Raw genomic sequence first — 27068 nt, forward strand, 5'->3', positions numbered from 1 at the left:
AGCTGGTTACGCACGGCCTTCAGCTCAGGTCATGATCCTAGGATCCTGGGATCTAGCCTCAAATTAGGCTCCCTGCTCAGCGAGGTATCTGCTTCTCCCTTCCCTCTGCCTGCCCCTCTGCCTACTTGTGCCCTCTCACTCACTCTGACAAATAAAGTCTTAAAAAAAAAAAAAAAAAAAAAGGAAAGAAAGAAAGAAAGAGGTGCCTGTGTGGCTTAGTTGGTTAAGCCTCTGTCTTCGGCTCAGGTCATGATCCCAGGGTCCTGGGATCGAGCCCCACATCTCTCTGCATAGCAGGGAACCTTCTTCCCCCACTCTCTCTGCCTGCCTCTCCGCCTACTTGTGATCTCTGTCTGTCAAATAAATAAATAAAAATCTTAAAAAAAAAAAAAAAAGAGAAAGAAAGAAAGAAAGAACTGTTGAGTCACTGTATTGTACACCTGAAATTAATAAAACATTGTGTCAACTACAGTAGTTCAAAAATTAATTCATTGAAAATGTTTTAATTGAAAACTTTGCCTTGCTGTAGACTTTTCTTAGTTACCAGCTCACCCTGAGTCTTCCTTTTTTGGGTTTCTGTACCATTTAAAAAATCAGTAATACTGGTAGCATTGTTTCTATTTTTTGTACTCTATAGGTTTTGCTTTCTCAGATGAAACCCTTAGCTTATTCAGTATGGGAATGAGTGTTTTATAGCCACCATGTCTTCTGTTGCTCATTCCTCATTCCCTCTACTGTGACTTCCACCTCTGTTGTTGTACCACTGAAGCCCCTCTTTCTAGGGTCAGTAATAATTTTTCACATTATTAAATCCAACAGACTTTATGTTTACTTCCCCTCTCAGCATTACTCAGCCCTATGACTTTCTTATTCTGAAAACTGTCTCTTCCCCCAGCTCCTGTAACATTGTGTTCTCCTCCATTCTCAGGGGTGGCTCTTTCTCAATCTCCTAGGTAGGCCCATCCTCTTCTACTACTACAGTAGTTGATAGGATTCCTCAAGGCTCTGTCATAGGTCTTTTCTCTCTTGGGAGATTTTATATGTGTATTCAGAGCTTACTATTTATTTTCAGACAACTCAGACAGTCACATCTCTATTCCTTACTTCTGCTCAGAGCTCTTATTACTGTTTCTATATCTCAGTGGCATCTCAGCATAATCTAAAACCGAACCCACCGATGATTTCTATTCTTCTCCCCTTCCCCCACCAAATTTGATGTTCTTTTAGTGTTCCCGCCCATCTAATTGTACAAGCCATATACTAGAGTCATCTTCCTCACTCCCTATATCCAAGCTGTTATTATGTTGTTGTTTTTATGCTTTGAAATAAATCTCAAATCCATCTACTTCTCTTCGTTTCCACTTTTACCTTCTTGGATTAAGATACCATCATCTCTTGGCTGGATTATTTCCGTGGCCTCCTGACTGGTCCTCCTGCATCTGCTCTTGCCTCCTTTGAATCAGTTCTCCCCACTTCAGTGTAAGCTTTTAGAAAATGTAGATCTGGTCATGTTATTTCCCCTTTCAAATGGCCATGTTATTTCCCCATTCAGTGGCCTCCCATTGCTTTTAGTATCCAAGTCAGAATCCGTCTCTGGCTTCTAGGCCCCAGTGTCATCTGGCTGCTTGTCTCTCTTGCTTCATGTACCGTGCTGCTCCCCTTTGCTGTCTCTGCTCCATTCATATCACCCTTCCAGGTCTTCAGACATGCATTGCTTTCTCTCACCACAGTATCGTTGGATATTGTGCTCCTTCAGTTTAGAACAATTTTCTTCACCTAAGTAATTTTACTGTTTCTCCAAATCTCTACTCAGTCATCACTTCCCCGGAGAAACCTTCTGTGACCCTCTAGGCTGAGTCAGAGACCCCTGTTAGACACTAAAATGCTACCATGTTAAATTTCAGACCGAGACCTACTAAGTCATCATTCATCATAATCCTTAACACAGTTGTAATTTTACATTTATTTTTATGGCTGTTTAATTAATGACTCTCTTCTTTGCCACTGGACTTGAGGACCTCCTTTTCACACATCATGGTATCCTAGCATAATGCCTGGAAGATAACAGGCACCTAATATCTATTTGGTGATAGGGGATTGAACAGATGGATGAATCGAACCCAACACATTTGTAGACACACAATGGACAAGTATTTAGTAAGTGACTCGATTTGCTAAGGAATTTCAAGGAAGCTAAAGAACAACTTTTATTCTAAATTTTTTGAATGATGGTAACATAGTATAAAGGAAAGTCCAGTGGCTTTAGAATCAGGCACTCTTGGGTTCAGGTCCCAGGTCTGTGTGGTATAGACCACGTGATTGTAAATGAACTACCTAATTTCTTTGAGTCTTAGTTTCCCAATCCATAAAAATAAGATGCTAATCTTAGTCCACAGTTGTGAGGATTAAATTAGACAATACATGAAAAATATATAGCACAGTGTTTGGGGTGATGTGTAGTCAATAAGCTTAAAGCCCTCTTTCCTTCTAAATGTTGATAAAACCATTGTGATAAAGCATGATAATGTTAAAATATGTGTGTTGCAACGTCAAATATGCTATTACACAAGATTATTTAAAAGGCACTTCCATAGACTGCAGTCACAAACATTTTTTACTTTTAGAAGTAGCAGGAGGCCTTTATTGTGACAGACTCTCTAGTAGTATGGTCTCACAACTTGAAAGTTGAAAGCATTATAATGATACTTTAGAGTACTTATGTGATCTATACAGTACTATAATATATAGCTTCTCATAACTAAATTATTAAAATATAATTTATTGGGGCACCTGGGTGGCTCAGTTGGTTAAGCGTCTGCCTTCAGTTCAGGTCATGATCCCAGGGTCCTGGGATCGAGCCCCAGATTGGACTCCCTGCTCAGCAGGGAGCCTGCTTCTCCCTTGCCCTCTGTCTGCCGCTCCCCCTGCTTATGCTCTCTCTTTCCTGCTTAAATAAATAAATAAATCCTTAAATACCTTTTACATATATAATTTATTTAAACTATACATATATTAGACATAGATTATAACATTGATTGATTAACAACCTAGATTTCTTTTCAACCCACTTGTATAGAGTGCCTGCTTCTACCCCTACTTTATTTTTTCCAGTGGTGAATGAGCAGACTTTGGGCCAAATAACTAAGTTCTTGGCTTTTTTCAGAAGGGCTGCACATCCCCATCCCCTCCAAAAAAAAAAAAAAAGTGAAGGTATCTACTGTATTGGAATGAAGAGTACTCTGGACTAAGGAGTTAACAACACCAGGTTTGAAATCCATCTTTTTAACTGGTTAGCCATAAAACCTTAGTCAAGTCTGTCCAATCACTGAGCCTCAGTTTCTCCCTCTATAAAATCAGAGAGTTGGATTAGATGACCTCCAGAATACTAAACAGCTTTAAGATTCTCTAATTTCAATAGCCTAAGTTTTTCCCCATTTGGATATATAAGAATAACTTACAAGTTAGCAAACATACTTGATAATTTGAAGGGGAGGGATCATGGGCCTAAATAAAATGAATCTAAGCAAGCATGCAAAATACTGTATGCCCCTGGGTCTGAGTTCCTAAGTAAGTCCCTCAAAGGCAGGTGCCAGGTTTTCAGATGGGAAATGGCTGAGCAGAGAAGAATATCCATTCATTCCAGCCATTGTGATTAGGCAAAAGTGACTGCCCATCAGATCCTGATGAGATGCTAAGATCACCAGATAATGTTCTAATTGTTTAAACTGTGTCAATATTATGTAGCAAATCATAATATTTAAAGATTAGTGGGCATGTAGTAAGTACATACTTTAAAGTCAACTTGAAAGAAACAGTACTCAACCAAGGGATATCTATTGAATTTCCCTGGCTGGTGCTAATTAACCAACCTGCATCAAACCAACAGAAAATAGTAATGAAGGGAATGGCTAATTTTCCCCATATCTAAGGCAAATGACTTTCCTGGGAATTTATGTCAAAGTTGAAAGTATGCATTTCAGTCCATCTGAAATGCTCCCAGACTTAAACATTTACTAGCCAAAGTCCATTTTTAGCCATTGCTACCTGCAGCCTATTTGAATCTTCACACTGTCACATCTGGAAGGTTCTCATTCCTACCTGTGCCTCGCTGTTTTTAGGGGTAAAATACTGTGTCAGCAATGAGAGCAAAAGCTCATAGAGGCTGAAACTACAAACATGTTTCCTATGGTTTGTGGAACATTCTTCTTCTCTTGATAATAATATGTAATGTTGCTCTGTTGTTGACAGCAGCCTGTAAGAAACTGAATAGGGAGGTGTTCAGTTTATGTTTTTCATTAATACTTAAAAATATTGAGGTAAGAAGAGAGGTAGAGGAAGGGACATTAAACTTTTCCCTTCTCTCTGAAGTTAGCATAGAAAAGGTTATGTTATGCATTAAAGGCCTTGTTCCTGTCTAGCCTGTTTGTTGTTTAATTCAAGGTCTGCATTTTATTTTCAGTACATTGATTGGAATCAAAGGGTAAGAATCAAAAGGGAGTGTCATAAATAGAGACCAGGGCTCATTCAGCTTGAATACCAACACAAACTATTTCTAGACAGCATGCTGCTGCAGCTGTGTGACTTAAACAAAATAAAAGAAGATGTGTCCAGCAGCATTCTGGCCTAGAAGATATGCCTGAAGGGGAATCAGTTTTGTTTAAGATGAGGAAAGTTAGCAGAGAATGTGTTACATTGACGTGTAGCCTTCGTTGTTATCTGTGTAGGAGAGAAAAAGGACAGCACAACTAAAATCTGGACACTTCTTTAAAGTCTTCCAAAGATGCAGAGGAACACTAGAAGAGATTGTAGCTATAGAAGTGTTTAAATTTGGTCAAATTTGTGAATTAAGAGGACATTTTATTGTACAGCCTGTGAATTCTCACTTTCCCTAGTGAAGGGCAGGATTGCTCAGCCCCAGCTCTTGAAGCAAACCGCAGACTCCCATAAGGGCTGCCAGCCCATAGGGCAGATTGTAATCACCAGCTACCATTCTAGGTAACTTAGCCTGTTTCCAGAGTGTTTGCACTCTAACCCCTCCCAAATAAATGATTTGGGAAACACACAGCCAAGTTTTTCTCATTAGTTCTTAAGAGATTTGTGTGATTCCATCCATGTTGTACATTTTGTGCACCCTTATGTCATGGTTTATATTTTATCTGTATGTACCCTTTACCTCCACTAGACCCCTGGAAAGAGTGGTAGTTTCTGTAGCAGTTAGCTCAGTAGTTACCAGAAGGAGTCACAACATAGAAGAATCCTCTTGGGAATCTCAACACAAACTAAAAGGTATGGAAATTTGAAGAAGTTGTGCTAATAATCTTTAGGGAATGTGGTATTTTTTATATCCTATCAAAGGAAGTGCAGCTCTATGTATACCAAATGTAAATGTCTTTATTTATAGTAGAGGAATACTTGGCTGTGTTATAGCTACTCAGAAAGGGTGCAGAATCTCTAGAGAGTTTGGAGGATATCATTGTGAAAGGAAAGCAGGAAGTATAATCTGATAGGATTGAAAGGAAGCTAAACCTAAAGAAAAAGAGAAGAGCAGAAGATTAATAAGAAGAGAGGAAGAAGAGAGAACAAAGCCTTTGTGGGCCTTTCTTCACAAAGAGATAAACCTGTTCTTGATTAAAAAAAAAAAAAAAAAAAAAAGGAAAGAAAGAAAGAAGAAACAGTACCCTTTGGTCATGGAACATTTATGAGGCATTGTGAAGGAATGCCTTACTTAAGAGATACATTTCCCTGGGCACCTACCTGAGTGGCTCAGTCGGTTAAACATCTGCCTTCTGCTCAGGTCAGTCCTGGGATGGAGCCCCACATCGGGCTCCCTGCTGGGAGGGAAGCCTGCTTTCCCTCTTTGCACTTCCCCTGCTTCTGTTCCTGCTCTCAGGCTGCCTTTCTGTCAAATAAATAAATAAAATCTTTCAAACAAACAAACAAACATACATTTCTTTTAAAAGGAAAAGCAACTTTATCTTTGTCAAGAAAACATGAAATTCACCCACCTGAAAGTGTGAATTTTCAGGCCATCTGGACAATGAAAGGATATAGATGATGAATGCATTCTTTCCACATGTCACAAAATTAGGAGCGATAAGGGACTTTATCTGGATGTTTTCTAAAATTTTCATTCAACTAAAATAGGCTATTTTGCTAAGTTCTTTTCTAGTTTGGTAAATTCTTTTCCTTTTCTTGATAACCTCCTGTCCCAGAGTACAGAGGAAGAAAATAGAACTATTCTGACCTTAATTCTAATTAACAATGAGGATTTTTTTGGGAGAGTGGAAGTGGAAGTCCATGTCAGTTTGGGTGGGGGAGGGGAGGGAACCAGCTAAACAGTTTTACTTTACTTTGTTATACTTCTCTGCCCCATCAGCATGAGCTTAGTGACATGTATTGGCCAAAGAATTGTGAGCAAATGTGACCTACATACATTACTCCTGGACAAATGTTTTTAGTACATAGTTGTCCATGCTCTTTTTTTTTTTTCCCCATCTGCTAGATCAGCAATACCTCATAAGGTGTTTTTTTGTTTCTGTTTTTGTTTTAATCAGCTTCAAGCCAGGATGGACATGTAGCATACGTTTTTTAAAAAGCCAGTTTGTTGTAAAGCAGTGGCTTTCAATCAGCTATTACTTTATGTCATCACACACACACCCCCACTCCAGTGCAGGAAACATTTAGCAATGTCTGGCGACATTTTTGGTTGTCACAAATAGGGCAGTGCAACTGGCATCTGGTGGGTAGAAGCCAGGGATGTTGCTAAATAGCCCACGATGCACAGGACAGACCCTCACAATAAAATTATCTGGCCAAAATTGTCACTGATGCTGAGATTGAGAAGCCCTGTTGTAAGCTTCTGGGATTGTTTATTACTAGGTAGGTTTTCGTATAATCTAACCTATCCTGACTAATACAGCAACTACCACATTAATTTTGTAATAACTAATGTAGAAATGATTAGATGCCTTAGTTATGAGGAAGCAGGTTTAGAAGAAATCCAGAAAAAAAATACAGATACCATACTGTGACATAAGATTTTGAAGGTGACTCGGGGCAACTGGGTAGCTCAGTCGTTTGAGTGTCCAACTCTTAATTTTGGCTCAAGTCATGATCTCAGGGTCATAAAATCAATCCCCACGTTGGGCTCCATGCTGGGCATGGAGCCTTTTTAAGACTCCCTCTCTCTCTCAAAAAAAAAAAAAAAAGTTTTTGAAGATGACTCAAAAGATTCAGAAGCTATCAGTTCCACAACTGGTACTATGCAGTTGCAAATATTCCAGATAAATACAAATTAAATAGGTCTAAAACCAGTATGGTTGTACAATGAATTCTCCAAGGAGCTCAAGTATTAAAGGGGGTTTGTAATCAAATATAAATATTCATCTTTTACGGTCCTCTAAAAATAGCATTAAAAAAACTAAGTTCAAAATAACATAATGGAGGCCTACAGAAAGTGCTAAGATCTCCAGAGGTTTTTTGCTTGTCGTAGTTGTATTAGCAGTAAGACCAAGCAAGAAATGTATCTCCTATTCAATTCTTATGAACTGATTTAGAAAACGAACAACTCATTCCATCATGGCCCCAGCTGGACTACCTATTTCCTGTTCTTCCACGATAGCTAATTCTCCTTTTTTGAGGCAGTGAATCTTTATAGCTCTGGCTTTTAATGCTTTGCTTATATTTAGAGTATCAGAAGCAATTACCGCTCACCTTTACGGCTTGGAATTGCCTCAACTTCAAAACCTTGGAAATGATAGATTTTGGATATACTTGTCCCTTCTAAATAGATCTACACAAAGATGTATGCTACATTTTGGGGGTAGTGGTTCTCAGTCTTTAAATATTTTCAACCAAAGGCCAGAGAGTTACTTGATGTCTGTTCTTTTCTAATCCTGATTACCTGTAATTCTAAATTTAAAACTCTGGATTAAACCCTTTCCCTCATACCCCTCCCCTCTTGTGCCTTTACCTTCCCTGCACACACTCCCTTTCTCTCACTCTTAAATAAATAAATCGTGGGGCATCTGGGTGTCTCTGTCAGTTGAGCATCTGCCTTTTGTTCAAGTCATGATCTCCATGTCCTGCGCTCAAGCCGCTCATCAAGGCTCCCTACTCAGCGGTGAGTCCATTTGTCCATCTCCCGCTGCCCCTGTTTGTGCTGTCTCTGTCAAAAAAAAAGTCTCTTTTAAAACAACAACAACAACAAACTCTCAGTCAGGTCTCTCTCAACTTTGGGTATATGTTAGCCATGTTTAAAAGCACGATACTAAGAAATAAAGATGCCAGTCCTTCAATGGCCAAAAAAACAGCCTTGAAATGTCTCCGTTCTCTGAGAATAGGAAGGGTAACTGCAGGGTCCTGGTTGGTGTCCAGCTCTATTAATTGTGTAGCCTGTGAGAATTTCCTCTGGAGGCTGTCTTGTACACCTGTTCAGAGATCTGTGTTTCATTACCTGTCCTTGTATCTGAGTCACCAAATCCACATTCTGGATTACCTGCTTGGTTGTTGTAGTTGCCTCAAGTTCACAGAATTACTAAGATGTGGTCAACAAGCAGTGGTAGTGTGACAAAATGGGCAGTTCTTGATCTTGGGATCATGAGTTTGAGCCCCACATTGAATGTAGAGCTTACTTTAAAAAAAAAAAAAAATTGGGAGGATACAACAATTAAGCTTAAGTGGGTAGGAGAAGAATAAATGAAACAAGATGGGATTGGGAGGGAGACAAACCATAAGTGACTCTTAATCTCACAAAAAAACAAACTGAGGGTTGCTGGGGGGAGGGGGATGGGGGAAAGGGGTGGGGTTATGGACATTGGGGAGGGTATGTGCTTTGGTGAGTGCTGTGAAGTGTGTAAACCTGGCGATTCACAGACCTGTACCCCTGGGGATAAAAATATATGTTTATAAAAAATAAAAATTTTTTTAAAAAATGGGGGGGGCACCTGGGTGGCTTAGTGGGTTAAGCCTCTGCCTTCAGCTCAGGTCATGATCCCAGGGTCCTGGGATTGAGCCCCACATCAGGCCCTCTGCTCAGCAGGGAGCCTGCTTCCCCCTCTCCCTCTGCCTGCCTCTCTGCCTACTTGTGCTCTCTGTCTCTCTGTCAAATAAATAAAATCTTTAAAATTTTTTTTAATTTTTTTAAAGATTTTATTTATTTATTTGACAGAGAGAGAGAGCACAAGTAGGCAGAGTGGCAGGGAGAGGGAGAAGCAGGCTCTCAACTGAGCAGGGAGCCTGATGCGGGGCTCGATCCCAGGACCTTGGGATCATGACCTGAGCTGAAGGTAACTGCTTAACTGACTAACTGGAGATGAAAATATGTTTTATGATTTCCTAATTTTTCATTTGTTGCTTTATATCTTTCTTAGTTTTGTGCCTTTTTGTATATATTTTTTAAAGATTTTATTTGGGAGAGAGAGAAGAGAAAAAGAGCAGCCCAAGCAAGGGGAGGAAGAGGGAGCCAGGAGTGGTGAAAGAATCCCAAGCAGACTCTGCGCCCTGAGTGCAGAGCCTGGCGGGGCTCCATCTTGTGAACCCAAGATTGTGACCTGGGTGGAACCATGTCTGATGCTCAACTGAGTCACCCAGGCACCCCAGTTTAGTGCCTCCTTAATAATAATAATGCTTACTACCAGCCCCACCAAAAGGAATCACCAAGTCACAGGATAATACAGTTAACAAATAAACATTCTCAAAACTAAATATTACTAGTAATTGAAGAAATACAAATTAAAATATGAAGCTACCATTTTCCACCATTAAAAGTTTTTTGTTGTTATTACGAAAGTATAACACATCTTCACTGTACAAAATAAGAAAATCCCAGACAGAGAACTGAAGAAATCACAGTGGCAGTGTAATATCTCATCATGTAGATGCCAGTCTTTTTTTTTTTTTTTTTAAGATTTTATTTACTTATTTGACAGAGAGAGATCACAAGTAGGCAGAGAGGCAGGCAGAGAGAGAGGAGAAAGCAGGCTCCCCGCTGAGCAGAGAGCTCCATGCGGGCTCGATCCCAGGACTCTGGGATCACAAATCGAGCCGGAGGCAGAGGCTTAACCCACTGAGCCACCCAGGTGCCCAGCCAGTCTTTTTTTTAAATCCCTGTCTAAGATTTACGTAACAGTCGGTTCCTACTGACATATACTATAAATGATGCTGCAGTAAACACCCTGAACAGTAATTTGTTTTGTTGTTTTTTTTGCCATCTCTACTAGGACTGTTTCCTGAAACTGCCATTGCTGGGTCAAAGTGTATGCATTTTTAAGGGTTTTGGTAATCTTTTCCCAAGTTGCTAACCAGAAAGTTTCTGTCAGATGTGAGAGAGTACTGGCTCATGCATCTTCAAATCCATGTTATTTATGTTATCTTGATAACTTCAGTATGCTATCTCATCATATCACATTTTACTACTTTGATTAATAATCAGGTATTTTTTTTAAAAAAAGTAGGCCCCCTGCCCAGCGTGGAGCCCAAAGTGTGGCTTGAACCCAGAATCCTGAGATCAAGACTTGAGCTGACATTGAGAGTCAGACACTCAACTGACTGAGCCACCCAGGTGTCTGAATAATCAGGACATATTTTTCATGTCTTACCCTCATTGGGGCGCCTGGGTGGCTCAGTGGGTTAAAGCCTCTGCCTTTGGCTTAGGTCATGATCTCAGAGTCCTGGGATCGAGCTCTCTGCTAGGCAAGGAGTCTGCTTCCTCCTCTCTCTCTCTCTGCCTGCTTTGCCTACTTGTGATCTCTGTCAGTCAAATAAATAAATAAAATCTTTAAAGAAGAAAAAAGAAAAATCCTCATTGTCAGATTATTTAAGAGAAAACAAAATCACATACCAAAATGTCCAACAAAGGAAAAGCAGTTAGATAAAAACTTCTACTTCTACTTCTTTTTTTTTTAATTTTTAATTTTTTATAAACATATAATATATTTTTATCCCCAGGGGTACAGGTCTATGAATCACCAGGTTTACACACTTCACAGCACTCACCAAAGCACATACCCTCCCCAATGTCCATAACCCCACCCCCCTTCTCCCAACCCCCTCCCCGCAGCAACCCTCAGTTTGTTTTGTGAGATTAAGAGTCACTTATGGTTTGTCTCCCTCCCAATCCCATCTTGTTTCATTTATTCTTCTCCTACCCCCTTAAGCTCCCATGTTGCATCACCACTTCCTCATATCAGGGAGATCATATGATAGTTGTCTCTCTCCACTTGACGTACTTCGCTAAGCATGATACACTCTAGTTCCATCCACGTTGTCGCAAATGGCAAGATTTCATTTCTTTTGATGGCTGCATAGTATTCCATTGTGTATATATACCACATCTTCTTTATCCATTCATCTGTTGATGGACATCTAAGTTCTTTCCATAGTTTGGCTATTGTGGACTTTGCTGCTATAAACATTCGGGTGCACGTGCCCCTTCAGATCACTATGTTTGTATCTTTAGGGTAAAGATACTGTGCAGGGGCATGTGGGTGGCTCAGTGGGTTAAAGCCTCTGCCTTCAGCTCAGGTCATGATCTCAGGGTCCAGGATCGAGCCCTGCATTGGGCTCTCTGCTCAGGAGGGAGCCTGCTTCCCTTCCTCTCCCTCTGCCTGCCTCTCTGCCTACTTTTGATCTCTGTCTGTCAAATAAATAAATAAAATCTTTTTAAAAATAAGTAAATAAATAATCAAATTGTGTAGCTTTTAAAACATTTAGTATGGAGGAACCTGGCTGGCTCAGTCAGTGAAATGTGTGACTCTTGATCTCTGGATTGTGAGTTCAAATCCCATGTTGGGTGGAGAGATAACGTTAAAAAAAAAAAATTAAGTGTGTAAAATATTTCAGCTAACATAGGGGAAAAATGTATAATACTAAGTAAAACATTAGAATGGTAAATGTTTATGTGTAATTTGATATGCTGTATTCCTTAAATGTGGAAGGAAAAAAAAAAACAGAAAATATGCCAAAATGCAATTGGTTCTGCATGGTGATGGATGACTTTTAATATCTCATAATTTTTAATATTTGCCACATTTTTTATTATTAACATACCACATTTGTGAAGAAAACACATTTTTGTTAAGTACACCATATACTAACGGTGTAAGAAAGGAGAGGAAACTGTCCATCTGCATTTTGTGTATTGTAGTCTAAAGATAATATTAAAAATTGGATTTTGAAACAGGCGGCATAAATAGCTAACATAAATAATATTCTGGTAAGCAGTTCAACAGCCCCTTGTCAAAATGTTAAGAGTTCCACCTGCTTGAGAAGCTGACAATTGTTGGAATCCCCTGAAAATGTGAAATTGTTTACCACTTTTTTCCTTTTTAGGTTGCTGCTGTTGATCTTCTCGTTCCTGGGGTTGGAGAGCTCTTTGGAGGAAGCCTCAGAGAGGAGCGGTACCATTTCTTAGAGCAGCGACTGGCCAGGTATTGATCAGACCTAAAAGAAAGAAAATTCAGAAATCAGGGATGAGGCGCTCGAAGGAAGTCTTGGCAAAGTAACAGAGAAAGCAAATGGGTCTCAGCACCTGACTGACCTGGATCTCAGATTCTCTGTGGCCTTGAGCAAGTTATGTGACCTTTCTGAGCTTCCTGTTCTTAAAGATTGGAACTGTTATGTGATATAACTCTGCAGTGGTATGTGCCCACTTTTTGGTATGTATCTCTCCCAATGAAAATTGCTTTTTAAAAAGTTAATGACAGTAAACAACCTAAAAGCTTGCCCTTCATTTTTTCTCTTTTCTGTGTTCTTTTTTATTTACTCCAAATTATGATTGAGAACATAAATAAGGACTCCTATAGGGACATAAAGAAAAAACAGACTCTGAACCAGGGAAGGAATGAAGATGGAAAAAGAAAGATACTAAAAATATCCACTAAACTAACATTTAGAATAAGCACTTCTCCCTTCTTCAGGTTTTCTGCTATGTAAGGGTCTTGATTAAGCTATTTGAGTAACTCATTTTAATTTGCTGTTTGAGACCTAGGAAATGAATCCATAAATACACAGAAAATGTTTTGGAGATGAGAAGGATGAGAAGTACAGAATCGTGTTTCTAATTGAACTACCACTCCTATGTATGTGTGGTCTGCCAACAAACCACAATGACTTCCTAAACTAACCAATGTTATAAACCTCTGTTTTCCATGGTTTCTACTTTTTCTATGCCAGACTTCAAAAAAAAAAAAAAAAAAAGGTTTTCCCCGTGTTAAACGCTTAGTCCCACTCTCCTACTCTCCAGATAATACTGGGTTTCATAGTAACCTGGAAAAGCCATAATAGATTGAAAATATCCTATTAAATTAGCCATTTGTAAGGCCTTCTTTCCCTAATGGAGAAATGCTTAAAAAGCTGATGCTTTTCCAAGATCCCAACCTATAAATTTGTTGGATAACTTGGTTTTGTAACCCCAGTCATTTGAACTGCTCTATTTGGTTAGGGTCCAGAAAAAAGGAAGTAAATATGTTCTAAAAAAGAGGCCTCTTTTTTATTACTTAGACTACTAAGTCCTTACTATTACTATAATGTTAGAAAGTCCTGGGAAAATAATGAAATTGAAGTAAAGGTCAAACTCCTTAGATGGAAAGAATTTGAAGATTCTCTGGGTTTTTTAAAGCACAATAAAAATCACACATGGCAAGAAACCTCATCTGTTGAAAGAATAATTGGTCTGTTTTCTTTGCTTGCTTCCTTCCTTCAGCAAACTTTTTCTCATGACATTATATGTTTACCTAATACCTGATATTGTCCAAATTTATCTTTTCTAATGAAATGGTTATATGTGTTTCCCTTCTTCAGGAACCTGTGACCTCTGTTCATGTTTTCTGTGGTCTCTGATTTTTTTTCATCGTCCTTATCATTTCAGATGTACTTTGATCCCAAACACTTTTTTAAAGGGCTGAAATTAATTTCTTTTAAGATTTTATTTTTAAGTACTCTGTATAGCCAACATGGGGCTGAAACTTACAACCCCGAGATCAAGAGTTGCTTGTTCTACCAACTGAGCTAGCCAGGCGTTAAAGGGATGTAATTAATTTTAATGAGTACTAAGAGCTTAAAATTTGATTAACATTTTTCACATTGGCAAAAAAAACAATTTGCAACCATATTCTGAGGGCAGAATCTATATTATTGTTTCAGCGTTACAGAATGAAATGTGTGTCTTCATGTCCCCTGTGTGTGCCTCCCAGCAACCTTAAGTAATAATGCTTTTCTTATGTCATAGGACAATAAGGTCATCTGAAATCTTTTGGGCTCTGGACTATCTTTCTTTTTTTTTTTTTTTTTTTTTTTTAAAACTTGTTTCTTCCTTGATTTTTTTTTTAAAGATTTTATTTATTTGTCAAAGAGAGAGAGAGGGAAAGAGCGAGCACAGGCAGACAGAGTGGCAGGCAGAGACAGAGGCTCCTGCCAAGCAAGGAGCCTGATGTGGGACTCGATCCCAGGACGCTGGGATCATGACCTGAGCCGAAGGCAGCTGCTCAACCAACTGAGCCACCCAGGCGTCCCTGGACTATCTTTCTTTGGCATTTATCATCTGTACCACTTGCTTGGTAATACCTAGGACTATTGGTTAATTTACCTTTCTTACCTCATTAAATAGTTACCTTCTCACTGTATTGCATGTTCTTTAAAAGCACAGGTTTTTGTGTGTACCTCTTAAGAGAATAAATGTTTGGTGGTTAGTATCTTTATCTTATTGCCATTCTCTGAAAGAATTTTGTTATTTTCCTCTTACAGATCAGGATTAACAGAAGCCTACCAATGGTAAGACTGTGGCCCTTGCTAATTCTTTCATTTTATCTTATTTATTTATTTGATAGAAAGAGAGAGAGATCACAAGTAGGCAGAGCAGCAGGGAGGAAGAGAGGGAAGTAGGCTCCCCACCCAGGAGAGAGCCCAATGTGGGGCTCAGTCCCAGGACCCTGAGATCATGCCCTGAGCTGAAGGCAGAGGGTTAACCCACTGAGCCAGCCAGGCACATGCCCTGAGCTGAAGGCAGAGGGTTAACCCACTGAGCCACCCAGGCACCCGGCCCTTACAAATTATTGTTCTAGCTATTGGTCTGATTGTTACATAGGTTTTACCTGTATTCCCTAGGCTATGGAAGAGTATTAAGAACAGTGAATAGATAGGTTCTCAGAATAGGTAGTAATAATAGGTAGTAATCTCAGAAGATTACTTATTCCCTTTGAATGCTGGGAAAATACTAATAATATTGACTGTCATTTATTTATTACTGACTGTGTGCCAGATAACTATGTTAAAATTTTAATGTATTTTTTTAAGATTTATTTATTTAATTGAGAGAGCATACAAGCAGAGGGAGCGGAGAGGGAGAGAGAATACCAGGCAGACTCCCCACTGATCGTGGAGCCCAACATAGGACTCAATCCCAGCACCCTGGGAACATGACATAAGCCAAAATCAAGAGCCAGACACTCAACTGATGAGCCATCAAGGTGCCCCTTATTGTATATTTTCTTATGTATTATTAGAACACTCTGAATTAGGTACTATTTTAATCTCCTTTTTATTACTCCTCCAGACCTAAGTCTGAGAGATGTTAACTAACTTAACCAAGAGCACACAGTTAGAAGCATAGAGCCTGGAACTTTTTTCCGAACCATTATGCTTCAGTTTCTCTATGTGTGAAATTAGGGTTTGAGCTAAGTGCTCCCTAAAGTCTGTAGAAATCTAAGCTGCGTAGGGAAGATCACTTGTTCGCATTCATACATTTACGTCTCCAGAGTTCTCGTTTTCTTTCTGAAGACCCTTTCTTCAGGTATTTTTCAACATGTACAAATTATGTACTTTTATTTTTATAGTACCTTTCCTTCATAGTAATTATTAATATTATTAATTGCTTTGCTGTCCTCATGAGAGAGAAGAATCAAGTTACACACCTGACCTTTGGGTAATGAAAGAGCTAGGTTGTAGAAATGCCAAAAGCCTAAAATTATGTTCAGGTCATGACCCTTGAATACCTTATTATTTACCATTAGTAACCATAGGCATAATTAATCTGAGTCTTGATTTTCTTGGCTGTAAAATGGAATGATGGTATCTACTAAACAGGATTATTGTGAGGATGAAATGAAACAATATAGGTTAAGTATCTACCTAGAATAGAACTTCAGTAAAAGCTAGTTTCCTTTCCCTTGCCTGCCTTTGTTCTCAGTCTTGTTATTAGGTCGATGAGCCTGACCAAGCAAGCTTATGCATTTTGCCTATTCTGTCTACTATAAGATAATCTTCATAGTGTGTAAAAACTAACTAAATCACAAATTCTGATTGTTGGTTGAGTACGTTGAGGCCTTTTTGGTCTTTATTAATCATTTCAATACTATTTTTGTCCCAACTAAAGTTTTTGAACTCTTAGGATCTCTAAATGTAAATATCTATTATTTGAATCTGTTTTCTTTTATCTGGTCATCATAGCATTTTCAAGGTAGAAGGGACTTTAGAAATCTTCAAGCCTGTAGTCTCTGCTAGTGTTCTACCATGCTGTGAATAGCCACCCCAGGTGTCGAAGAATTTAGTCACTTCCTGTTTCTGTGTGCCACATGCAAATAATATATGTAACTAGTTCCACAAATTTTATACCATTTTTTCTATAATCTGGCTACCCTAAAATCAATTTAACAACAATCAAAAAAATCCAACAAATATATATTTGTTCAAAAACTTGTTTTTTCAGAAGTGGATTTCTCTATATCAAAGCAAGGGCAAGAAAAATGCTATAGATTGAATCCATCTGCAGAATTCAGTTTCCAGACCTTTATGCCAGTGTTTTGACATCAATATATGAGGAATTCAGACACAGCTACAGCTATTGCTGGACTTCTAGCAGCCAGCCCAGGTCCTGCAACTATTTGTGGCAGGTGCTTTTGATGGGCCTTTCATCTCATTTTCTCAGTAAATGAAAGTATATCCTGTCCCCATACCTTATAAACTAAAACTTAATTCAGCTACAGAACATTCCATTTACTCAAGACTGTGCTCCTTCCATTATTCCTGATAGTTCTTAATAATCTGAAGTTTTATACTAGAAACTCCTGTTGGTTGATCCCTCACTTGATTGTAATTTGCCTTGTTGCAATTAATCTTTTATTTTAGAAAGATCAGTATTCAATCTTAACTTCCAAAAGACCAATACATGTGGCTATTTATTATTAATAATGAGGAAATAGATAATACTCTCTTTTTTTTAAAGATTTTATTATTTATTTGAGAGAGAGAGCACGAGCAGGGAATGTGGGGCAGAAGGAGAGGAAGAAGCAGTCTCCCTACTCAGCAGGGAGCCCAACTTGGGGCTTGTGGAGGGGCTTGATCCCAGGACCCCAGGACCATGACCCAAGCTGAAGGCAGATGTTTAACTGCCTGATCCACCCACGCAACCGAAGACAGTCTTTATTTTTGAAGAAACATATGACTACCAGCTGTGGCACCCAACTTTTATTTTAGAACTGATTTTACAGATCATTCAAGAAGCTATAAACTTACTTTAATCAATATTGTATAACTAAAGAATTCCCCCACCAAATAACACAGCAAAATACTTACAGAGTCTTCCTCTTCCTTTTGTAAAATTTGTCACAGGCTGGTGTGTTGGAATCTGAATTTGAATCATGGCTGCCCCATTTTCTAGCCATATAATCGTAAGTGGAAATAGAATCAGTATAGATAAGCTTCAGAGGCTATCTAACCTTCCAGAAAAATGACTCTGGACTTATTCTGCTAGGTTTGAAGCACAGAAATGGAAATTTCACTCTAGTGTTCAAGAGTTTATTTTTGTGCCTTCAAACAATAAATCTTCATAGACTAATGATGCATGTACTCCAGAGCAGACACTGGAAATGAAAGGCTGAATAGCCACAGTTCCTGCCCTTGAGAGAGCTTACAATCTAAAGTAGTAGCGGTATATTTTTCAATTTAGCAGGCAAAACTTTTTCTTCACCCTCTTTTGTGTATTGAACAATGTGATTTTTTTTTAGTAGGAAAAAAAGCATTAACATACCAAGGAATAGAAGAAGAATATATTTTCAAGAAAAATAGTAAAGTTATTAGAACATTTTCTGTTGTCTCATTAGGCAGGTTTTCTGTATTTAAGTACATTTGTAACTTTAAAAGGATCAAGTGAACAAAGCCCATGAGTGCATGACGTGATTTGCTGCTGTTTGTCTGATAACCTTGGACAGATCATTTTAACTTCTCTGTCCTTCACCTGTCCTTGGAGGGAAAAGACTGGTTTACCAAAATGATGTGGATGATAACAGATGATCGCAAAATACTTTTCAAACAAAATTCTATCATGACATCTGATCCAGCACAGCATCTACAGGTAACAATTCTCTGCTTTTCAAAATCAGGTATCTGGACCTCCGTCGATTTGGATCTGTTCCCCATGGAGGTTTTGGGATGGGATTTGAACGCTATCTGCAGTGCATCTTGGGAATTGACAATATCAAAGATGTTATCCCTTTTCCAAGATTTACTCATTCATGTATTTTATAGCTGGAAGACTGGGTAAGGAAAATCACCCCATGCCAGAGGTACTGCATGTGAATATGGATACAGGAGACTGCGTGTTTGGCTTTTAGAAGTGGAGAATGGAGAGGTTTGGGGTGTGTAACTTTCATGCCATAAGATAGCACATATGAAAAATAGAAGTGCTTATGATTTTCTTAGAAAGTTGAGAGCATTTTATGAAAAAGATGAACTCCCTCAAGAAGAGGAGCTTGTGGCAGGCAGAATCTCCAATCTATTACACCAATGAAGAAGAAATGGGGAGGCTGCGCTGTGGTCTCAGAGGTTCTTTCAAACTCTCAAGACACGATGAGATAGTGTATTTTAATTTGTCTTTAATCATTAGACCACTGCCCTGTGTGACCTTTGAGAACCACTAGTAGCTAAAAAGAAGGTATTGTTGGATCTTTTCTCATGTGCCATTTAACCTATGATAAATCCCCATTTATTTTCATCACTTTACTAGATATCACAGAAGAAAATACTCTTTTGGGGGTCCTAATTGAGTTAATAAAGTTACTATTCTGAATTGAAATCTTTCTTCAGACTGGGTGAAAAAAGTGACATTTAATAACTGTTGATCTTTCATTTTAAAAGCAAGAGGGATGTATTAATTATCTAATGACTATTATAATTTGTTCACAGTAGCTGTTTATAACTTCTCTAATAATCAATAAAATGGATTTTTGATACCTATGAAAGAAAAATACAGTTACATTTTTAAATTCCACTTGGCTTTTCCCAGAGAAATTTGGAAGAAAGGTATTTTCAATGCAAGATGATGCAAATATCACTAAATCTAAAGGATGAATAATTTTGGACTCAAAAAGTAACATTGTCTGTTAGAGTTTTTGAGAGGACTGCTGGTTTGGGAGTTTGAGACCTGACAATTACAGCACTTTATGTGTATGATTTTGGACAAGCCACTTACTCTGCATAAGCTCAGATGTTGTTTTCCTCAGAGTTGATATAAGAATTACATGACAGTGTTGTGTGTGTTTAAAACTATGAAATGCTACACAAGTTGTTTTTAACTCTTTTAGTCTTCGTTGAGTTACATATCTATGACTTACAGCAAAATTGTATACTCAGTAGAGTTTGTAGGTATCAAATAATGGTAAGTGGCGTGCATGCCTGAATAATCAATTTTCTGTGTCTCATTAGATAATTTATCTTAGTTTATTTCCTGTTGAGTTTGTACATGCACTTTATTTCATCCTAACCCAAACAACTGAAAAGAACTGCAGAACCTTAGAGCTGGAAATCACAGAAGTCCCTGAGATATTCTCATGACCAAACTTCTGCCTGATGCAGAGAGATCCTGGGCAACCTTTTCTTGGCAAAGCCAAAGGCAGATGTTTAACTGCCTGATGTTTAACTGCTTAGTGTCCCACCAAATAGCATATTCCATCTCTGCATCTCCCTGGTTGGTAGCTTTTGCTGAGCTAAAGTCTACTGCCCTAGAACTTTAATCTTCTGGCTTCAACACCAAGTTTAGGACAGAACAAAAGAGGTAATCAGGGCTTTCATAAAGCTTGCCTCAATCATGGGCCAGACAGATAAATTCATTTGTTTGTTCAACAAATATTATTTGAGCTTATTTTATATGCCAAGAACCGTGCTAGGTGCTAAGTAAATGATAGTGAACAAAACAGAAATGACCCTTGCCTTCTTGGAATTTACAGTCTGTTAGAGAAGATGCACAATCAGTAAGCAAACAAACATATTATTTCAAAATATGACATAAGCTGTAAAATTTTATAAAGAGCAGCGCAAGCATAGATAAGTTTGCTAGAAAAGGCATCTCTGAAACGGTGATCTTTAACCTTAAGTCTGTGAGATAAATGCAGAAACCACTCTAAAACATTCTCAGCATCAGTCAGTGTTGATTTGACATTCAGGTCTTGATACTGTATTAATTTTGTGGAGTGTGAATTACAAACACTTAACAAGCCCCCAACCCGGAGGCACTAATATTTTCCAAAGCTATCAGGAATCATGTCTCCAGCAATTCTTGAGGAACCAGATTGAATTCTAATGTTAACATGATGGTGGGACCTCCTAAATAACAGTGAGATAGAGAACAGTGAGTCAGAGAAACCCCAGGTTCCCATCGAATGCCACCACTGATGTAGCTGTGGAGCACTAATCAAGCAAAATCATCTTTGTGCCCTCCAGTTACATCACCTGTAGAACTGTCCTTTCCAAGTGCATCAACTCAAAAGATTCTGCTTTTGTCTCGATCTTTCAGGAATCTGTGTGGGAGATAGTCACTAAAAATAATTGATTTAGAGTCTAACCGTTACATTTTATTTTAGTACACGTTAGGTCTCTGAAAATGTACCATGAAATCAAATCAATGAAAGTCACAATTACAGTAGACTTAAGTGTGTTCATTGTGTGTGTATGTGGGATGGGCGAAGGTCTTCTCAAATAAACCTTGTTCCCTGCCTTTTTGATAGTTTTCAGCAGCGTACTTCCCTACTTTCATACTTAATCACTCTTTTCCTCTACATTTGATCACACAGAGAGTATCTGGTTGAAGCCAAATACTTGCCACTTACAACAAGCCTAAGAATACATCTTTGACTGAATGCTTTTATTTTACCCATAATTGAACAACAGTAAATACTGGTGTCAGACAAAGATGATGAAAATGTCAAAACTAAGTAGCAACATCAGGAAAGAAACTTTAAAATGTCCATTTGTCAGCTAGTATATGAATATCCAAATTCTCCAGATAAACAGCATTGTATAATTATGTATATAATGAGAAGTGTGGATTTCATAGTTGAGGACTGCCTACACTATAAGAACATTCTTATAGGACTTAATTTGTGAGAGAAAAGGTGTTAACGGTGTTTTGAGGGTGTTAATTATTATTTATGTAACCAGTTTCCAATGAGGGAAAAGTCAGATTCTGTTTTCCCAAGATTTCCAAACATCACCTCAAAATAGTAACCCCAGCCACCCAAGAAAGAGTATATTTTGAAACTTAGAAATGGTTTTTCCATCATTAATTTCCATTCTCATTTCAAATTTTAAAGTAGGCGGAGAGAAATAGTTACTTTCCATCTGGCTGTCCTCCTGCCTGGGGAAGTTGTGCTGTCTTCTTTTTTTTTTTTTTTCTTTCTTTCTTTCTTTTTTCTTTTTTGGTCTGACAAGAACTTAATTGTGTGAGTGATCCATTCCAGATCTAGACATAACTCTCCCACCCTCTGACCCAGCCCAGAGACTAACTGTCACAGAACAGCAAAGGAACTGTTTGACCTTTTGTCCTTCTCAGACAGGATCTGCCAGAAGCACCCCTCTGTAATGTTGTACATTCATGCTCTCCATAAATTGAATCTAGACATTCAGGCATGACTGAACAGGCATTGAAGATGCAATTGGTGAGATGGATTAACTCTACTCTTCTTTAAATCTCTTGTTTCAGATAATTATAGATGAAAGATGCTTATTTGGATTGGATTGCTATTTATTCATATATTTATTTTAGTAAGTGGTGAGGCAAGAACATAAAAATGCAGAGTTGAAAGACAGATTGGCCTGGATTGAATTGATAAGAAATGTGTGGAGCTTTTTGGCTTCTGATCAATATTTGTATTCAGTCTGCAATCTAAAGTATGTATAATAAAAAGAAAACAGGTGGGAGTAATATCTGATTGTAGTTTCTTCCCAGTATATAGCCCAAATTAAAAGAAAAAGCACTAAGGACAGCAAATAACCTTAATCACCTGACACCAAAATGATTAATAGGACTTGCTTAGGACAGACCTTACTAGATCATGGTCAACACGCCTCCAGAAACCTAACATTCTGCCATTACTAGGACCGTGGATTGCCCCTCTCATCAGCTAAGGCTCCATTGAGCTCTTAACGCACTTTGGTTTGGAGTCCAGTGAATTTACTGATGCAGCAAATTGTTAGCACACTGTGTGGGAGTTCCTGGGGTAACTTTGTAAAGAAGTCAGGAGTTTAGGTGGCTCCTAAACTGTCATTCAGGCAGCTATTGAATTAACATAGCTCATGACTCTTCAATAACTTCATGCTCCTTCTTTATGGCTCATAATTGTTATCATTTAAAGTTGCTTTGCAGTTTACAAAATGTTCTAATGTATTTACAGTGTGGACCTTGTTCTTTTGTAGCCTGCTATGCTTCAAATTCATTTGATTTAATAAAAGACTCGGGTTTTTTTTTTTTTTTAAGACTTTATTTATTTATTAGAGAAAGAGTCCGAGAGAGAGAGAGAGAGCATAAGCAGGGGGAGCTGCAGGCAGAGGGATAAGGAGAAGCAGACTCCCCGCTGAGCAGAGAGCCTGATGTGGACTCCATCCCAGGACCCTGGGCTCATGACCTGAGCCAAAGGCAGAGTGTTAACCAACTGAGCTGCCCAGTCGCCCCTTATTCAAGGGAGAGTAAGACTGCAAATAAAGTTCACTACTCTTAGCCTCCAGAGAAACTGAAAACCCAGAGCTTTGTTGTAACTGAAGAATTTTGCATCTTCAGCCCCAGAGTGTAGTGGACATGTTGCAAAACACACATTTCAGCCTCTGATCCTTGTTTTGCACAAGGAGAGACATAAGAGTGTGCAGGAAAATGACGACTAAGTTCAAATACGTCCTAGTAAAGAGAAACATTGACAATGGAATAAAGGGCCCTGGACCCAGCAGTGTACTTAAGCTTGCTATGCCTCACTTTTTTGTTTTGTTTTTGTTTTTTTAATTTTTAATTTTTTTATTAACATATAATGTATTATTAGCCCCAGGGGTACAGGTCTATGAATCGCCAGGTTTACACACTTCATAGCACATACCTTCCCCAATGTCCATAACCCAACCACCCTCTCTCTACCCCCCCTCCCCGCCTTGCCACCCTCAATTTGTTTTGTGAGAGTAAGAGTCTCTTATGGTTTGTCTCCCTCCCGATCCCATCTTGTTTCATTTTTTCTTTTCCTACCCCCCAGAGCCCCCAAGTTGCCTCTCAACGTCCTCATATCAGGGAAATCATATGGTAATTGTCTTTCTGTGATTGACATTTCGCTAAGCATCCTGGTTGCCATACCTTCCTCTTAGGATCATCCTAGAATATGCAGAGAAAGTCAGATGAAAGAACTTCAGTGGGGATTATTAATATTCTCCCCTAAAATGATTAACCATTGATATGTCAAGATGATGCTCTGAGAATAGAAATGGAGTAGGCCCATCCCACAGAGGTTTTTCATGCTACAAATACACATAGAAACAGCTAGACCTATGTTTTGCAGAACCTGGGCCATTTACAGCTGTGACTCTCTGACTTATACCCTCTGCACACCAGCCCAACAATAACTGCTTTGCTGTTTTTATAGGATCCTGGATTTGAAAAATCTCTCAGAGATCGTATCTCTTCCCCTGTCTGTGATGCATCAACTATCCTCTCCTGGTAGTTCACCGACTCACTGTCCCTTCAGTGAATAGGAGCTCTCTACCTAAGAGAGAATGTGTTCTAACCTTGGAGAACTCTGACCTGATAGTACTCAAACCTGTCTCTCTCTAGCAAGTATAATAAGTTAGAAACACAACAATGCCATTTCTTCTCCCAGCCTTCTTTTCTCCAGGATAGACTCTCTGAAGCCGCTCAGATGGACAGTCTGCCCATCGCCGAAGGGCTGCACCCCACTAGGTTATTTATTCATCAGGCAGTGCATCCTTAGAATGGGCCTTTCTCTCGGCAGAGAAATTCTTCCCTCCACTGTCCACTCAGCAGCTACCCAGGTTTCCGATGACGCGAGTCTTGATGTTAGAAGAGCTTCAAAGTCTTCAGTGCCTCCTTGCCAGCTGTCTTACGGCCTGGGGTAGTTGCTCCTCTTCCTGTGCGTGTAATAACCGCCGAGGAATCCTAATTACAGTTCCAGCATGCTCAGGGCAGCCCCAACCCACTTCATTTGAGGATCGCAGAAATGGATTTGAGTCACATACACATTTTCTTTGCAGTGCCATAAAAGGCAGGAACTCATTCCAGTATGGTTAGGATGCAGTGATCTCTTTAAGTGTAACTTCCATCTTCCACAGTCTGCACTATAGGTTTTCACATCAGGAAACTGTTGGGTCAGGTGCCCACCAGAAAATGTGGTGGTGGATGTTCGCTGTCTTGGAAAGGGTATCAGACATGGAGGGGAAAGACTCTGATTTAAGTCTTTTTTTTTTTTTTTAAGATTTTATTTATTTATTTGACAGAGAGAGGTCACAGGTAGACAGAGAGGCAGGCAGAGAGAGAGAGGGAAGCAGGCTCCCCGCTGAGCAGAGAGGCTGATGCGGGACTCGATCCCAGGACCCCGAGATCATGACCTGAGCCAAAGGTAGCGGCTTAACCCACTGAGCCACCCAGGCGCCCCAACTCTGATTTAAGTCTTGACTCTCTGCGTTTGAGCTGTGGGACCTTGAGCAAGTTTTTCACCTGTGGGTTTGAAGAGGCATCTGCAGAATGAGGGTGGTCCTTATCATACAAAGTATCATAACAAACAATGAAGGCTGTCAGAGGGTCTCATAAACTGCACAAATGGAAATTCTGCTGAGGGAAATCTCTTCAAAACTCAAAACCTGTATGAACTAAGATGTTTGTAGCATGTTGAATGAAATATTTTATAGCCATTAAAAATTAGAGGAGAAAATGTGGTAAAAATATTAAATGACACTTTGTAGTTATAATAGTGTAAAATCTGTGTGTGTGGACTAGAAGCATCTGGGGAAAAAATGAGATCACCTGTTTAAAGGCAGTGAAACTGAGCACCTTTTTCTTTCCAGACCTCATTGGTGTATTCAGTTCAGTTCAGTCAACTTCCTGAGCACTCACAGTGCTGGGCCCGGTGCTAGGCTCTGCACAGACAGAGATCAACAGGACATATTCCATGCCTCAGGGACTCCCTTGCACGGAGTCTTTGCACATCATGAATAAGAATCACCTGGGGAGCTTATTAAAAAATTCAGATTACCTTTGTCCTACCCTAGAGAGTCTGATTCAGTAGATGGAACAGCCTAGAGTTTGCATCTCTGAAACAGTCACCCTGACTGATCCTAATGTAGGCGGTTTAATTCCACACTGGGAGAAAGCTTCAGTGAGGTTTTAATATTTTTACAGTAAAAGATAATAATTACACAAATCTGCTCATTGAAGAACATACTATGTTGGATTGTTCTGCCTGCACCTTTGAGCTGGCTTTTATCCCTCTGTATCAAGGAGGGAAAGCCAGCCCACAGTGATCTTACTCGCAAACCCATGTAGCATGAAGCTGACCACACCTCTTGACCTAGACCTCTTCCTCCCTTTCTTGTCCACTACCTCACCCGTGTTTTGTTTTGTTTTTCTCCATGCTTGTGTTTTTTTGCCACTCTGATTCCTGTGCCCAGTAATATATCAACATCCAAATTCTTCCCCTTCATTTCTCCAGCTTACTCCCCAACCAGGTATGGCAATTTAATTGAAACAAACAAACATATCAGCTTTACTAGCTTGTTCTGGAAGGCTCTATGATTAATGTTTTTCAAAAAAAACTTAGAAGTGGTCTATTCTTTGATCAGCAACCACAGAATTATCATATGTGGAAACTTAACGTGTTTTGGTGCTTGACTATCATTTAGCCCTTGACAACTTTCTTCCAGTCAGGTAGCAGCCCTCCACAGATTCCTGTCTTGCCAATCGAGTTAGAGGATACCCTGCATTCTTATGCAGCACGACTTGCCTCCACACGCCTGTGAATGGGCTTGGGTAGCTGTCTCAGTCTACACACCTGTCACCTCTTAGTCACCCAGAATCAAAATATTACAACTCTAATCACACTGTCTGAGGCTGTGAAGCTTTATTTCAAGAGGGGTGACACACTAAAATGCAGCTAGGACTTCTACATTTTCACATGTTTACTTGTACTTAAAGATACCATTGGTTGGACAATGGCTTCCAGACTCACTCCTTTCATTATGCTCCCTCAGAACCATATGAAAATACTGCCCATCTTAAACTGTCATTTGTCTTCTCTGCCAGAACGAAAGCTCCATAACATGGAGAAGACTGCATCCATCTTTCTGTCTGCAGTGCCTTAAAGAGTGTCCAGCATATAGCGGATACTGATTAAACAACTCTTGAATGAACTGTCATTGGGGTGTCCAAAAAAAAAAAACATAAAACAAAAACAAAGGATGAACTATGTCCAACAGACCAAAGAGAAATATTCCTTAAAGAGGAATTCCCAAACTAGCTTTTCCCTCTTTCTGTGTCTGAAATATTTCATAAATTTTTAAACTAGCCTTTCAGCATAAAAATCCAAGTCTGGAGCCCCTGCCTGAACATAGAACAGAGAGTCAGGAGTCAAAAGTATGAGTTCAGCTAGTAACTTGTCCTTAGGAGCTGTTACTAAGCCGAGTTTTTAGGGCACAGTAACTTAATAGACTTCTCAAGAACGTTGCTCTGTGGTTCATCATTCTATAACCAGCACTTAGCCATGTCCCTTACACACAGTAGGTGCTCAGTGAGGAATGAATGAATGTATTCGATTGGTGGA

At 39.1% G+C, this 27068-nt stretch overlaps 1 protein-coding gene across 2 annotated transcripts in view; it reads left to right on the forward strand.

Moving 5' to 3' along the window:
* Positions 1–19066, forward strand: part of NARS2 (asparaginyl-tRNA synthetase 2, mitochondrial) — a 132177-nt gene extending 113111 nt beyond the window's left edge. For both annotated transcript variants that reach the window (XM_059187877.1, XM_059187887.1), the window contains 3 exons: positions 12331–12428; positions 14743–14769; positions 18375–19066. In XM_059187877.1, coding sequence (XP_059043860.1) covers positions 12331–12428; positions 14743–14769; positions 18375–18519 — 270 coding nt within the window. In that variant the 3' untranslated portion in view covers positions 18520–19066. The remainder of the gene's footprint in view (positions 1–12330; positions 12429–14742; positions 14770–18374) is intronic.
* Positions 19067–27068: the final 8002 nt, after the last annotated feature.

This window comes from Mustela lutreola, chromosome 1, assembly GCF_030435805.1.
Source record: "Mustela lutreola isolate mMusLut2 chromosome 1, mMusLut2.pri, whole genome shotgun sequence".
Lineage (NCBI taxonomy): Eukaryota > Metazoa > Chordata > Mammalia > Carnivora > Mustelidae > Mustela > Mustela lutreola.